Source organism: Suillus subaureus (genome assembly GCF_016647635.1).
Source record: "Suillus subaureus strain MN1 chromosome Unknown BJ212scaffold_15, whole genome shotgun sequence".
Classification (NCBI taxonomy): Eukaryota; Fungi; Basidiomycota; class Agaricomycetes; order Boletales; family Suillaceae; genus Suillus; species Suillus subaureus.
The window spans coordinates 478358-492813 of record NW_024538571.1 but is presented as its reverse complement, the minus strand read 5'-3'; the positions used below and the strand labels follow the sequence as shown (position 1 = coordinate 492813).

General features: G+C 47.7%; 3 protein-coding genes across 3 annotated transcripts; 1 reads left to right on the top strand and 2 right to left on the bottom strand.

Annotated features, from left to right (window-relative positions):
• Positions 1-8044: 8044 nt before the first annotated feature.
• Positions 8045-9544, top strand: BJ212DRAFT_1480653 (uncharacterized protein; the record flags this gene model as incomplete). Its single annotated transcript, XM_041340130.1, has 6 exons — positions 8045-8401; positions 8739-8765; positions 8818-8898; positions 8951-9134; positions 9185-9213; positions 9266-9544. 6 exons carry the CDS (start codon positions 8045-8047, stop codon positions 9542-9544), a joined length of 957 nt encoding a protein of 318 aa, XP_041193361.1.
• A 1482-nt stretch (positions 9545-11026) lies between these two features.
• BJ212DRAFT_1353327 (uncharacterized protein) lies at positions 11027-11501 on the bottom strand. The gene is made up of 3 exons (XM_041335586.1): positions 11330-11501; positions 11190-11272; positions 11027-11141 (listed from the first exon to the last, which is right to left on the bottom strand). Exons 1-3 carry the CDS (start codon positions 11425-11427, stop codon positions 11083-11085), a joined length of 240 nt encoding a protein of 79 aa, XP_041193360.1. The 5' UTR covers positions 11428-11501; the 3' UTR covers positions 11027-11082.
• A 1793-nt stretch (positions 11502-13294) lies between these two features.
• On the bottom strand, positions 13295-13953 carry BJ212DRAFT_1353309 (uncharacterized protein). Its single transcript, XM_041335585.1, has 2 exons — positions 13423-13953; positions 13295-13369 (listed from the first exon to the last, which is right to left on the bottom strand). The coding sequence occupies exon 1, from the start codon at positions 13759-13761 to the stop codon at positions 13528-13530; it is 234 nt and encodes a 77-aa protein (XP_041193359.1). The 5' UTR covers positions 13762-13953; the 3' UTR covers positions 13295-13369; positions 13423-13527.
• Between the last annotated feature and the right edge of the window lie 503 nt (positions 13954-14456).

The window sequence follows — 14456 nt, the reverse complement described above, 5'->3', positions numbered from 1 at the left end:
GAGAAGCCCTATCTACTTACTGTTAAGAACCATGTTGCTCAAGGGGGAGAGAGACTGACTCAGAGGGGCTTGGCCTCAGCTTGTATGCTGTGCCCCTTACCTGAGTATGTGCCCTTCATTTTGTATGAGGTCCAATGATGGTCCAATGAAGTTCGGAGGACTTCTGGAGGCTGGCTACTCTGCTGGAGAGCACTAGAGGACTTCCAGAGGAGCATGGGAAATGTCCAGAGGAGCACAGGAGAGTTCCAGAGGAATGCAGGAAGTGCTCAGGAGAGTTCCCACTGCAAGGTAATACTTCTACAGGAAACAGGATGGAAGGATAGGAGGTCCAAAGGTCCGGAGGACTGGAGGACAGGAGGACAGGAGGACAGGAGGACAGGATGATGGAGGACAGAAGGACAGGATGTCTGAAGGTACAGAGGGCAGGATGTCCAAAGGACAGGAGGATAGGATGTCCAAGGGTTAGGAGGATGGAACATCTGAAGGTACGGAGGGCAGAATGTCCAAAGGACAGGATGCCCAGAGGTATGAGGGACAGGAGGTCCGGAGGTCTGGAAGGAATAGGGGCTACATCGGACAGAGTCTGATGTAGAAACAAACAGAGGTAGACTACCCTAAGGTAGAGTTGGAGAGACAGGGATTGGACCTAAGTCCGGAAAGAGGGTAAGTGCCGGAAAGGCGGAGCTCTGGCCTAGGGAATCAATCCCTAGGCCTGATGGGTAGGACAGACTTAGGTGGACCAAAGTCCGAGAGAGGATTGGGCAAGTCTAAGTTGAAATTCAAACTAGGGAACTACAGGAGTATCTACAGGGGTTATATACTGAACAATATCTGAGGGGATCAGTAAGCAAAGGAGCAAGGCTATGTACGAGCATGTGGAAACACATTAGTAAGTAAGATGGAACATAAGTAAATGAACTCAGAGATGAAGGCTTGTACAAGGATCAATAAGCAAGACAGAAGAAGAGGTAACCAAAAGCCAGAAAGCAGAGAATGCCTAAATGGGGATAGGTGCAGGACATCAGACAGAGGGTGGGAATAGGTCCGGAGCTAATATCCGGAGGTCCGGAGATCTGGGGATCTGGAAGACAAGGTGGATACAGGACTGGAATACAAGAAGGTGGATATAGTTCTGGAATCTGAGACAAGGTGAAGTCTGGATGTCTTGCTGGATGAAGTGTGCATAGGGTGGACAGGATAGGGTTGTACGGATCAGGCTAGCAGTGAGGATCCAATGGTCCAGAGCTCAGGGGTAAATCTGGAGCATAGTCAATCCTGCTGAGGTGTGGAGCACAGCTAGAAGGGGATCTTGGAAGGATTAAGACAAGTCAGAGAGAGTGTCTCTGGCTCGAATATCAGTTATCAGATGACTTAGGATTGGGGGTCCTAAGCGAAGGATAGTTCAGGGTAAAACCTAGTAGATTAAAGTGAAGATCTAGCTAAGTACATAACCATGTATATATAGATATGGCTGGCTTTAGGGCCGGTACGTGTACGTCATTGAGACGAGTCAGAGATAAGGAAAGCTACGTCATCGAGATGAGTCAGAGATAAGGAGAATGAGTCATCTAGCAACGGCACGTGGCGGTTGTGATGTAATACAGCTGAGGTTGGTTGGTCTAATGATGGCACGGTAAAGTGCGGTCATGACGTAATACACAAGTAAGAAAAGAAATGAGATATGGGTAACCATGATTGTAACAATGAGCTGGATATGATGTGGGGTCTGGATGTAGGCTTGGAAGGCATGGGAATATGATGGAATGTGGGTCTGGATTGTGGGATATGACACTTACCTAGAAACATCTCTGCCACATGCTGACATCCAAACCATAGATCAATTCCAGCAAACATTCGCACACCTTACCCAAGCAATCACCAATACAGTGGAAGAGCACGTCCCGAAATCCAAGCAATCGCCATATGTCAAATGATGGTGGTCATCAGACCTAGACATTGAATGAAAGCAAGTACACAAGCTCAGATGGAAAACTAGAGACCTGACTGGCCAGGAGACAAGACCCCATCCACAAAGAGTTCTGCATTGCCCGCAACCAATTCTCCAAAAACATCAAGAAGGTGAAGAAGGAACACTGGGAAGAATGGCTCGAAGTGCTAACACCAACAAACATCTGGGACTTCCACAGATATGCAGCCAGTGACCCTACGGACCAAGTTCACACAAGAATCAAGACCCTGCAAGACCTGCAAGATCTGGGAGGCAACAATGTAATGCAGGACAATGAGAGAAAGAGTAAGCTACTCTACGAGACCTTCTTCCAACCTCCCCCAGAAGACAAACATGTTGAGCCCAATTTTGATTATATCTCACCCATTTGCGAGTTTGCACCTATAACTGATGCCCAAATCTCCCAAGCAATAGCAAAACTCTCACTGTTCAAAGCTCCTGGCCCAAATGGGGTACCCAACTGTGTATACAAGAAATGTGAAGGCCTGCTTATTCCATACATGGGGCCAATATTCTGTGCAACATTCAATCTCAACTACTACCCAGAGGACTGGAAACTTTCATCTACTATAGTGCTCTGCAAACTGGGAAGACCAAACTATAGCCTACTGAAAGCCTACAGGCCCATCACACTGCTCAACACAATGGGTAAGATCCTATCTTCATGTGTTGCTGATGACCTGGTTTATATAGCTGAACACCACAACCTCCTCCCACCTACACACTTCAGAGGCCTGCCTGGGAAAATCAACAGTAGACTCCCTTCACCTACTGACAAAATTTGCAACAGACACCTGGGCATTAATGGACCACTTTGTATCAATCCTATTCCTAGATGTCAAGGTGGCATTCCCGAGCATAGTAGTCAACCAAATGCTTCACAACATGTGACAAGCAGGCATCCGCTCAAATATATCAACTGGTACAAAAGACAACTAAGCAATAGAACGACCACCTTGCATTTCGACAACTACCACTCAGCCTAATTCAATGTCTCAAATGGGGTTGACCAAGGATGCCCTTTGTCGGTAATAGGTTTCCTATTTTATAACTCTCCCATCCTTTGTATCACTGACCCCAACCCATGCCAAGGGGAACTGAGTCTGGGCTTTATAGATGATATAGCAATAGCTGCATGAGGCAAGAGCTATGAAGAAGCAGATGGGAAGCTCAAAACCATGATGGAAAAACAAGGGGGTGCTTTAGACTGGAGTAGAGACCACAATGCTGACTTTGAACTAGACAAAACAGCTCTGCTATGCATATCTCACAGATGAATGCCAGACCCCAACAGAACAGAAAAGAGCATTCCCATCCCCTGACCATCCATCACCATCTGCGGACACATCATTGAACCATCCCACTCCCACAAGTTCCTAGGGGTAATAGTAGATGAAGAGCTCATGTTCAAAGAGCATGCAACATATGCACTTGTGAAGGGCACCAAATACACCATGGCATGTCAAAGAATGTCACACACAACGAAAGGAGCTCATGGCCACCTACTGAAGAAGTTATACAAGGGTGTAGTGATCCCTAAAATGCTCTATGCCACTGATGTGTGGTGCTCAGGCCTCATAGCAAAAGGACGAGGAGTCAAAGCAGCAGGATAAGGTGCAAGAGGCTTCGCCTCGAAAATGGCAAGGGTTCAGAGAATGGCAACAACCATGAAACTGGGGGAATGAGAACTACCGCTACCAATCTCCTTGATGCACATGCTGATGTCCTTCCTTTTCAATGGCTGCTATGCAAAATCTGCCAGAGGGCCATCCTGTGGATGATCACATTGCATCACACACACACCCTCTACAAGGGACTCCACACAGTGTACAACTTGTGTACCAGAAGAAACTTCCAGAGCTGCAAAAGACACCCATCGCCTATACATCACCTACTCAATGAATTCAACATCAACCCATACACAGTAGAAATCATTGCACCGACCCGCCACTACCCTAAATGGGCACCTGACGTCACCATGGATATCACAGGAGACCTGGAAACAGCCATTGCGAATGACACCTAAGGCAGATGAAGACTTGCAGGCCTACTCTGACAGATCAGCAGTGGATGGAGGGGTAGGAGGAGCAGCAGTCCTAATGAGAGGAGGCAAGGTGGTAAAGGAGACATGGTTTCACCTGGGAAATGACCAAGAGCACATGGTCTATGAGGGAGAAATAGTGGGGATGATACTAGCAGTTGAGCTACTGAGGGAGGAAGGAGGAGGAACCATGGCCCTCAGGGTCAACAACCAGGCAGCCATCAGTGCCACCAATGCCTTCATATCCAAACTGGGCCACTATCTTATGGACATATTCCATGATGACCTGCGCAAGCTGATCCCTGCACAAGACAATGGCAAACTAAAAGTAAGATGGACACCAGGACACCAGGGGATCCCTGGCAATGAGGTGGCCGACGAGCAGGCAAAGCTAGCCATGCAAGGAGACAACAGTGAACCCCACGCCATCCCAAAGTCCCTAAAGTCACGCAACGGAGCAATCACCACCCTCCCAGTCAGCAAATTGGCCTTGAAACAAAGGTTCTTGAAAAAGATCAAAGATGAAGCAGCAACTATCATGAAGAACTCACCAAGATACAAGCGCCTCCACAAACTCGACATGACAGCCCCATCAAAACATTTCTCCAAGCTAGTCGAACAGCTGCCAAGACACCACTCTTCTCTATTGTTCCAACTCCGTACAGGGTATGCACCACTGAACAAACACCTCCACTGCATTACTGAAAGTCTCCAGCCCTACCTGCCAACAGTGCCTCCAATGAGAAGAGACCGTCCACCACTTCATACTCAGCATGTCCAAAGTACACGAGACAACGACTAGCAGCTCCGCAACAAGTTAGGCCCCCTAGCAAGTCATCTCAAGAACCTCCTGAACCACAAGAAATGCATCAAACCATTGCTATGCTTTATTGCAAGCACACAAAGGCTAGAGCAGACATTCAGTGATGTAACACCACTGGCAGATGATAAAGAAGACGAAGAATGAACAAGCGCACCCATGCCAGGCCCCCCTATACCATATCACCTTTAGCTGGCCTTAAACATTCTCACACTACACCTGGACCAATAATTGTACACCACACAACCAAAAGAAGTAAATAGTTTATAAAAACAGTAAAATACTTGTATGTTTTGTCTACCATAGGGCATGGCCCCAACGGACAATAAACAATGATTAAAAAAAAAAAATCCATAATAAGTATGTCATGAGAATAGAGTTCATAAAGGTTAAATGTAGTTATATGTTAAAGACCAGCAAAGTCGGTGTAAACACTCGGCAGACAATCGCGTCTCTTATTTCTCAGTGTTGGGTAAGAGGGACAAACCTTTTGACACCCATCATGAGCGTGTGGGGTATCTCGTGTTCCTTCTGGGGTTTCTTGGAATCCACGCAGCGGATGATGTACGTGTACCGCATACCACCCTTCCCGTTGAGGAGTCAATAGAATTGGGTATATTGTCAGAAAAGAGAGTCGGGCGCTTAGTCTGCACAGCCAGTGCTGAAACTGAGGTGAACACGCAAGGAAGACGCACCTATAGATGATTTAAACAACCACCTCCCTCGTGCTTGAATCTCAACCAAACACAACGCACACTCCGTCGACCAGCTATCATCCCACATTCAGCTTTCTGTGTACATGTCAAGTCCACTTGAATTCTGAGTAAGTGATGGACTCGTATGGGATTTGGTGGCAAGAGCTAAAATTATCACGCACCCATTGAGTGAATCCCGAAATCAAAATCGTGGGGCATCATGGTTCATTTCAAGTCTGGGACTTGGAGAGGGACACACAGGTCGGGGATGAATGGAAGGACAAAGAAAGTAGAATGTGGATGGTAAGGCAGTGGCAAGTGGGAGTGAGGATGGCACAGTGAAATTATGGAACATTGACACTGGCAAGGTCATCAAAAAGTGGATGGGGCATACAGAGTCTGGAGCCTGTATGCTGGAGTTCAGACGGAGTTTTGCCGAGTGTTGAGCGGATCCTTCGATGGAATATTCAGAGTATGGGATGTTGATGTTGAGAGTGGAGAAACTATCACCGGACCAATCAACGCAGGGAGATTCACGAACGCGGTTTGCTACTCGCCCAATGGAAAGAGGATTGCAACAGCTGGGTTGTGAGTTGCCACAGAGGTTGGGGTGTATGAGCATGCGAGCTAGACTTGAACTCGTAACAACATCATTCGGTTACAGTAGTATTCAATTTGACGGGCAGCTTTGATCTTTGGAGCTGGTTGTCGCGTAGCATCAACCTAGGGAGAGCGGTTCCGTTGTCAGTCCGATTGAAAATGAGATGTATCTATGCTTACTAAGAAGTCTCCGTGATATCGTCCATGTGCATGAACAGTGCTCCGCAGCTCCATGTGCAGAAGTAGGTTGAGGAAAGAAGGAATCCTTGCGAGATGAACAAATCCGATCGGCACGTTTCCCTACCATTGAGAATAAAATGTGGTCCAACTTTCGGTTGTCTGAGTCCTCATCAGAGTGAACGACGTGCTACCAGAGATGGCGTTCGCGATAGTGGAAATCAACCGTCACAAGAGCGTCTCGATGAACACATAGACAGGTTTGTCCTCGGTCCTTATCACGGTGAGCAACCCTGCCAGAGGTGTTAATTTCTTTAGCATGACGCTGGTGCACCGTGCAGATGAGATGTCAACCATCACAAGAACGACTATATGTGCGTTGGAGGGAGCAGGGGAGGGAGCAAGGTACGACGCTTCACTTCAGCATCAAAATCACACGTGCAATACCCATCGAGCTTTCCGAATGCGTTGTTTTCAAGCACAAGGTGGCGCAGGAGTCAACGGGCGAGCCACGGAGCGTGTCGGAGTTAGTGGTTATTTAGCTTTTGAAAGTGAAAGAATTGATGGAAAACCAGATCACATCTCATTGAACGCCGGGTGACATGGATTGACAATAGAGATGCATGGTTCTACAAACTTCCTGGCCTGAAGACGATCAGGATGGTGAATGGGTTTACTGCGTTAACGACCTACCTCGCTCAGTGATGCCCTGAGCATAGTATCGAATGAGTATGAAAGCTTCCAAAGGGTTCAGAAGAATGTCAGAGTTGCCAAGTTTAGGACTTACTATTAAACTGAAAGGCGGACTGATAATGGGAATGGTTTGTGTAAAGACGAAGTCACAGAGGAGATCGTATATGAGATCTCGACCCACATAACAAAAATCTCGTGTTGCCTTAAACGTGCAGTGTGGGAGAACCAAAACCAGGGCCTATATTGAACCGAAGAAGGAATGTGAACTCGCACGGTAGCAAGACAGATGCGATGATGGAGGTCAACAGAAATGAAGAATGTGCAGATGATTTCAGAAAACTGGCCCTGGGCGCTCGATCTGCATAGCCCACGTTCGAGCTGTGAAGCAAACAGGTGAAACACAAGAATACCGTACAGCATGAACGTACCTTACAGGTAACTCCGACAGCGACCTTCCATAGACTGGACATCGAAGAAGACGTTCGGTCCATCGCAGCGGCTTTCATATAGCGCATGTAAAGCACAGCTGAGTAAGTGATACCGTTTGTGCAGTTTCTGGAGGTAGGAGCTGACATTGTCACGCGCGCATCATGTGAAGTCTCCGAGCAGAAATCATGTCTTCCCCTGCACCTGAAATGCAAACAATATCAGTGACAGTACCTCGCCAAAAGATAGAAGGACGCAGCCCATGTTGTCAATAACATCTTACGCCTGCCTGGTGGACAGCGGATCATCAGCTGTTCGTATGACGGCTCAATTCGAATCTGGGACTTGGAGTGTAGAACACAGGTCGGGGAAGCCTGGAGGGATGAAGACAGTGGCGCAGTGCTCGCCATAGCATTGTCACCAGACGGCCAGAAAATAGCAAGTGGGAATTGGGATGGTGCAGTGAGATTCTGGGACATCGACACGGGCAAAGTCATAAAAAAATTCACGGGACAGACAAAGCGAGTTTGGTCTGTGTGCTGGAGTCTAGACGGAGGGCGAGTGGTGAGTGGATCTGATGATAAGACATTCCGAGTGTGGGATGTCGAGACCGGCGAGACAATATGGATACTCGCACCAACGAGGAGGAGTCGGAAAACTTCTGGTGGGCGGTATGCGAGTACTCACCCGATGACAATATTATTGTGACAGGCGGCGGGCATGACTATGGGCTGAAAGTCTGGGATGCCAACACAGGCGAATTGCTTAAAACACTTCAGATCGGAATTGCTATAGGGTGTCTGGCATGGGCCTCGGATACAAAGCTTATCGCTCGCTGCGGATCCTTTGCAAATCGGCTCAAGAAATTCGACGTCCCCGCCTGGACTGAAACTGCTGTTCTGGAACAAAATTGTATTGGAGACGAACCTAATGGTTTTACTAGCATTGCGCTATCTCTGAATGAGCGGATCCTCGCAAGTGTATCATATAACAAGACTAGCGCAACTATGGAACATCGCAAATAACCAACGCATCGGACCACCCCTCCACCATGATGGCCTAGTAAGATGTGCCACCTTTTCTGCAGATGGCAAGTTACTCGTTACTAGCTGCTGGCTGCCGGAGAAGTGGCACTTATACATATGGGATGTCTCCATTATTATCAAAGAAGCTGGCCTCGAAGACCTGTCAGATAACGTGAGCTTGAACACAATTCTTCTCTAACAGCATCGCATTGACAACGAGTTCGCTCATACTCTTAGGATGTATGTTGTATTGTCTCATCAGAAACCTCGCACACTGATTCGCTCATTACAGAATACCGTCAAAAAGCCTTCATTAGAGGTATATTGTATGTTTCTTAGAATGTTTTTGCTTTTGAACATCTACACCCCAGGCTTATACCACCCGACAACGAGACCCGCCAGTCAAAGACGCTCGTCGAATACCCCGAGGATTCTTTGACGATGCCCGAGATGTATGCGATTTTTTGTCCGTAATGGCAAAGTCCCGCTTGACATATACATTAGTTTGATACATCACACGGCGTCGCATATCACGAGCGACGTGATCATCACACCTTATCAACACCCCAATTTCTCCTTGGTCGCTTAACCTCCTTATGGCGCCGCCCCGATTCAAGCGGGGAAACTGAACGCGAGACCATATCTCGACCCCATCCTCTCAATTGGGCTCAATCCTCGTCTCTGGCATGTTACACAAACGAAATGGAACAGACATCGAATTGCGAGAGACACCCGTAGTCGAGGTTCCATGCACAAGGGGCAAGCCCGTACATTTTTTCCTTTTCGGTGCTTCTCGATCCCTGATCCATTTTCACTCAGAGGAACTATCACGCAAGAAAGAAGAAGCCATCTGCCAGCTCGTCCCAACCTCTCAATCCTCATAGTACACAGCAACCTGGTACAGCAACCCAGACCTCATCATCGCAGGGACCATCTACCATTGCCACGACATCCGAAGCACCTCCCGTGGCCTACACCATATTGGCGACTGGAACGACGTCACGACGCAATATCCCCGTAACCCAGGCTGGATACTGGATTCGTTTCTTGCTTTGGATTGGTTGTGCGTCTGTTGAGTACACAGACGGTCTACATTAGGGGTAGAAACTACGCGGTTCTTATGTGATGTTGATATTTCCGTCTTCTCATCTAGATCTCGACTGCCCTCCTGCGCTCCGTCGTTGTACCGTATTTCCTGCTTCTTTAGATCACGTACATCAATTTGATGTGGTATACTGTCAAAAAATCACGAGCAGCTTTGATCGATGATCTTTTGGGCTGGTCGTCGCATAGCATTAACCTGGGAGAGCGGATCCGTCGACTCGTCACTGCAGTCGAAATCGAAATGCATATATGCTTACAATATCTCACAGAAGGCCAGTTCCTTTGATGACAGCAGAAACATCCCATGTTTATATGTAGTTGGAGTCTCTGCAGCTGGTGACGAGAAACTTTCCATTTGCAAAAAAAGTCAGTAAATCATTAGTGTTCATGGTGAAGTGGTGTTTCGATGGGTTGATTGGTTTCGAGGTCTGGATGGTGTGCCTGCGAGAATGTGCTCAAGCATCATTGGGAGATAGTCAGCGCTTTTCTCAAACAATCAACCTTGGGGTTTTATTCACACTTTTCCATTAATACTCTACGATTCTCCTGCCGTCACCGTATAGTATTTCTCGTTTAGCTCACCAGCACACAACATAGTTGGGGACTAATATCCATCGAGTCACATTGCGCATATCTTACAAGGACAATTGAGATCAATATTTCAACTGATGATCTTTCTTTTCACATTGTATGCAAGGTTGGGACAAGATCCCATTGCCCAAATGCACTGCAATACGAGCATCGCAACCACGCACCGACGCCAACATGATTGTCATCGTATATTCGAGCACGTAGTAGTGGTTCAATAGCATTGATTATGAGTACTTCATCCTCGTCAAGGACAGGATAACCGCCATTCGCCCTAATCAGAAAGCATCAATCCACCTACCCCATATGAACATCGTGAAAGGCAGACTGCTGACCGTCCCAAGGGCTTTCTCCAAAAAAAACGCACCTGTCATACTATACAGGAAGTCTCCCTGACACCATTCATATGCACGAACAATGCTCCGTAGCTCCCCGTGCAGAAGTGGAGCTGGGGAGGGAAGGAATCCTTACGAGAGGAACAAGTCCGATCAGCGCGTTTCCCTACCATTGAGAATAAGGCGTAGTCTAGCTTGCGGTTATCTGAGTCTTCATGAGAGTGAACACAATGTGCTACCAGAGATGGAAACCAACCGTTGCAAGAGTGTCTCGATGAACACATGGATCAGTTTGTATCGGCCCTTGTCGCGGTGAGCAACCCTGCTAGAGGTGTGTTTTCCTTTAGCGTGTGATACTAGTGCAGATCTGATGTCAATCGTTGCAAGAACGAATCTACGTGTGCTTGGGGAGTAGGGGAGGGTGCAGGGTATGACGCCTCTTTTCGGCATCAAATGACACGTACTATACCTATTGGGCTTTCCGAACGCGCTGTTTTCAAGCACAAGGTAGCGCAGGGGTCAAGGGGCAGGCCACGGAGCGTGTCGGAGCTGGTGGTTATTCAGCTTTTGAGAATCAAAAAATTTGATGAAAAGCGATATCACCTCTCATTAAATGCCAGGTGACATGGAGTGACAATGAGAGTGCATGATTCTACAAACTTCCTGGCCTGAAGACGATCAGGATGGTGAATGGGTTTACTGCGTTAACGACCTACCTCGCTCGGTGATGCCCTGAGCACATGCTTGAACGAGTATGAAAGTTTTCAAAGGATTCAGAGGAATGACAGAGTCGATTAAACTAAAAGGTAGACTGACGATGAAGGCGGTGTAACTTGAAAGACGGAGGAGATCCTACGTGAGATCTAGGCCTACATAACAAAAATATTGCGTGATCTTGAGCAACGTGCAGCATGAGAACAAAGACCAAGGCCCATATTGAACCGGGCAAGGCATGTGGACAGCAAGACACCAGATGCGATGATGCAGGTCAACAGAAATGAAGCATGTGCAGATGATTTTAGAAAACCGGCCCTGAGCGCTTGATCTGCATAGCCCACGTTCGAGCTGTGAAGCAAACAAAAGAACACAGCATGAATATACCTGTAACTCTGACAGCGACCTTCCATCTGACTAGACTGGGCATCGAAGAAAACATTCACTCCGTCGCAGCGGCTTTCATATAGCGCATGTAAAGTACAGGTGAGTAAGCGACACAGCTTCTGAAGGTGGGAGTTGACATTATCATCCCACGCGCATCATGTGTAGTCACTGAGCAGAAATCATGTCTTCCCCTGCACCTGAAATGCAAAAAACATCAGTGGTAGCGCCTCACCAAAAGATGGAAGGACACACCCGTGCTGTCAATAAGATCATACGCCTATCTGGTGGACAGCGGATCATCAGCTGTTCGCTTGATGACTCAATTCGAGTCTGGGACTTGGAGAGTGGAACGCAAGTAGGGGAAGCCTGGGAGGACGAAGAGTGTGGGGGAATGCGCACCATAGCGTTGTCACCAGATGGCAAGAAAGTAGCAATGGGGAGTGATGATGGTGCAGTGAGGTTGTGGGACATCGTCACGGGCAAGGTCGTCAACAAATTCACGGGACATACAAAGCGAGTTTCGTCTGTGAGCTGGAGTCCAGACGGAGGGCGAGTGGTGAGTGGGTCTGACGATGAGACATTCAGAGTGTGGGATGTCAAGAACGGCGAGACGATATTAATACTCGCACCGATAATGCGGAAGAAAGAGGACGACTTCGTGCGGACGGTTTGCGAGTACTCACCCAATGGCGATATGATTGCGACGTGCGGGGATAACTATGGGCTGAAAGTTTGGGATGCCAAAACAGGCGAATTGCTCAAAACATTCGAGATCGGATTCATTAGCTGCCTGGCGTGGACCTCTGAATCGGATGCACTTATCATCGGCGGAGATTCGGGTCAAATCAGGAAATTCGACGTCCCTACTTGGATTAGTACTGAAATCGCTGTTCTGGAAGGCAGATGGATTCAAGGCGAACAAGGCAAATTTGCTACTAATGGTGTTGCTGGCATTGCGCTATCTCTGAATGAACGGATCCTCGCAAGTGTATCATCCAACAAGACAGCCCAACTATGGAACTTCGCAAACAATCAACCCGTCGGACCACCCCTCCACCATGACAGCTCAGTGAGATGTGCGGCCTTTTCAGAAGATGGAAAGTTACTCGTGACTGGCTGCTGGCCGAACTTCTTGCCGTCGGAGATGCTAATATACACATGGGATGTCTCCGCCATCGTCAGAGAAGCTGGCCTCGAAGACCTTCTGTCAGATAGTGTGAGCTTTAACACGTTTCTTCTCTAATGTCATCATCGCATCGACGACGAGTTCGCTCATATTCTTAGGATGTATGTTGCATCAAAAACCTCGCATACTGACTCGTTCACCACAGGATACCGTTAGAAAGCCTGTATTAGATGTATGTTGTACGTTTCTCAGAATGTTTTGCTTTTGAACATCTTACACCCTAGGCTGATGCTACCCAGCGACAACATCCGCCAATCAAAGACGCTCGTCGAATACCCCGAGGTTTCTTTGATGATGCCCGAGATGTATGTGATTTTTCATCCATAATGGCAGAGTCCCGCTTGACACATACATTAGTTCGACACATCACACAGCGTCGCATCCCACAGGCAACACGATCGTCGCATCTTATCAACACTTGGTCGCTTAACCTCCTTATGGCACCGCCCCGATTCGCGTGAGGAAACTGAGTGCGAACCCATATCTCGAACCCATCCTCTCAGCTGGGCACAACACTTCGTCTCTGCCGTGTTAGGCAAACGAAATGGAGTGGATATTGAGTTGCGAGAGACACCTGTAGTCGAGGTTCCATCTGCAAGTGGCAAGCCTGTATGTTTTTTTCCTTCTTGGCTCTGCTCTATCCCTGATTCATTTGCACTCAGAGGAACTATCACGCAAGAAAGAAGAAGCCATCTGCCAACTCGTCCCAACCTCTCAATCCTCATACCATGCAGCAACCTAGCACAGTAACCCAGAATATACCATCCTCATCGCAGAGACAACCTACTATTGCTTTGACATCCGAAGCACTTCCCGCAGCTGCCACTACCACATCGGTGACTGGAACGACGCCGCGACGCAATATCACCGTAGTTGAGGCCGGATGCTGGATTCGTTTTTTGCTTTGGATTGGTTGTGCATTTGTTGAGTATGCGGACGATCAACATTAGGATAGAAATCAGGCTGTTCTTGTACTTCATTGGATTTCTCCGTCTTCTCATCTAGTTCTCGACTGCCCTCCTGCGTTCTGTCGTTGTACCATATTTCCTACTTCTTCCGATACCATTTCCTTTTGACAAGGTCTTGTCTATTGTACTGTATAGGCACTGCCGCACACTTCATTACACTACTTCCATTGTATTACAATATGTGTATGCGCTATGTAAGAATCTAGGACTCGGGTCTTGTGTCGATCCCTGCGAGCGAGTGCCGCCCTAAGTCGTGCTCTTACTGTCGTCGGAGTCGTGCAGAAGGATTATGCTTCTCGCCCGACCCTACGACGACCTTAAGGTGATCTCCAGCATGCTCAAATCTTCGTACGTGGAGTGTCTGCAGATTAAAATTATACACACACTGCCTTAGTCTTTGATGCGTCGTTTCAGGCTCCATCTCAGAATATAAATTTGCAAATACGTGCGGGTTTAAATGTCAGTATTGATAGGGGTCAGTTGCGCCTGTTCTTTCGAGGCTCTTCCACGGCAACCCACACTGTTTGCACTCAACTCCACAGGGCGTGATGCGATGGTGAATGTCACGGTGTCATTCATATATACTCACCTATCTTCTTCTGCGGTATTCTCTCTATCATAGGCAGGAAAAACCCTACTGGCAGATTAGAGCGTGGTTCACTGGACAATACGCGCAAGCTTGCAGTGCATAATGGGCTTTGATTAGACATGAGGTTACTCGATGGTAT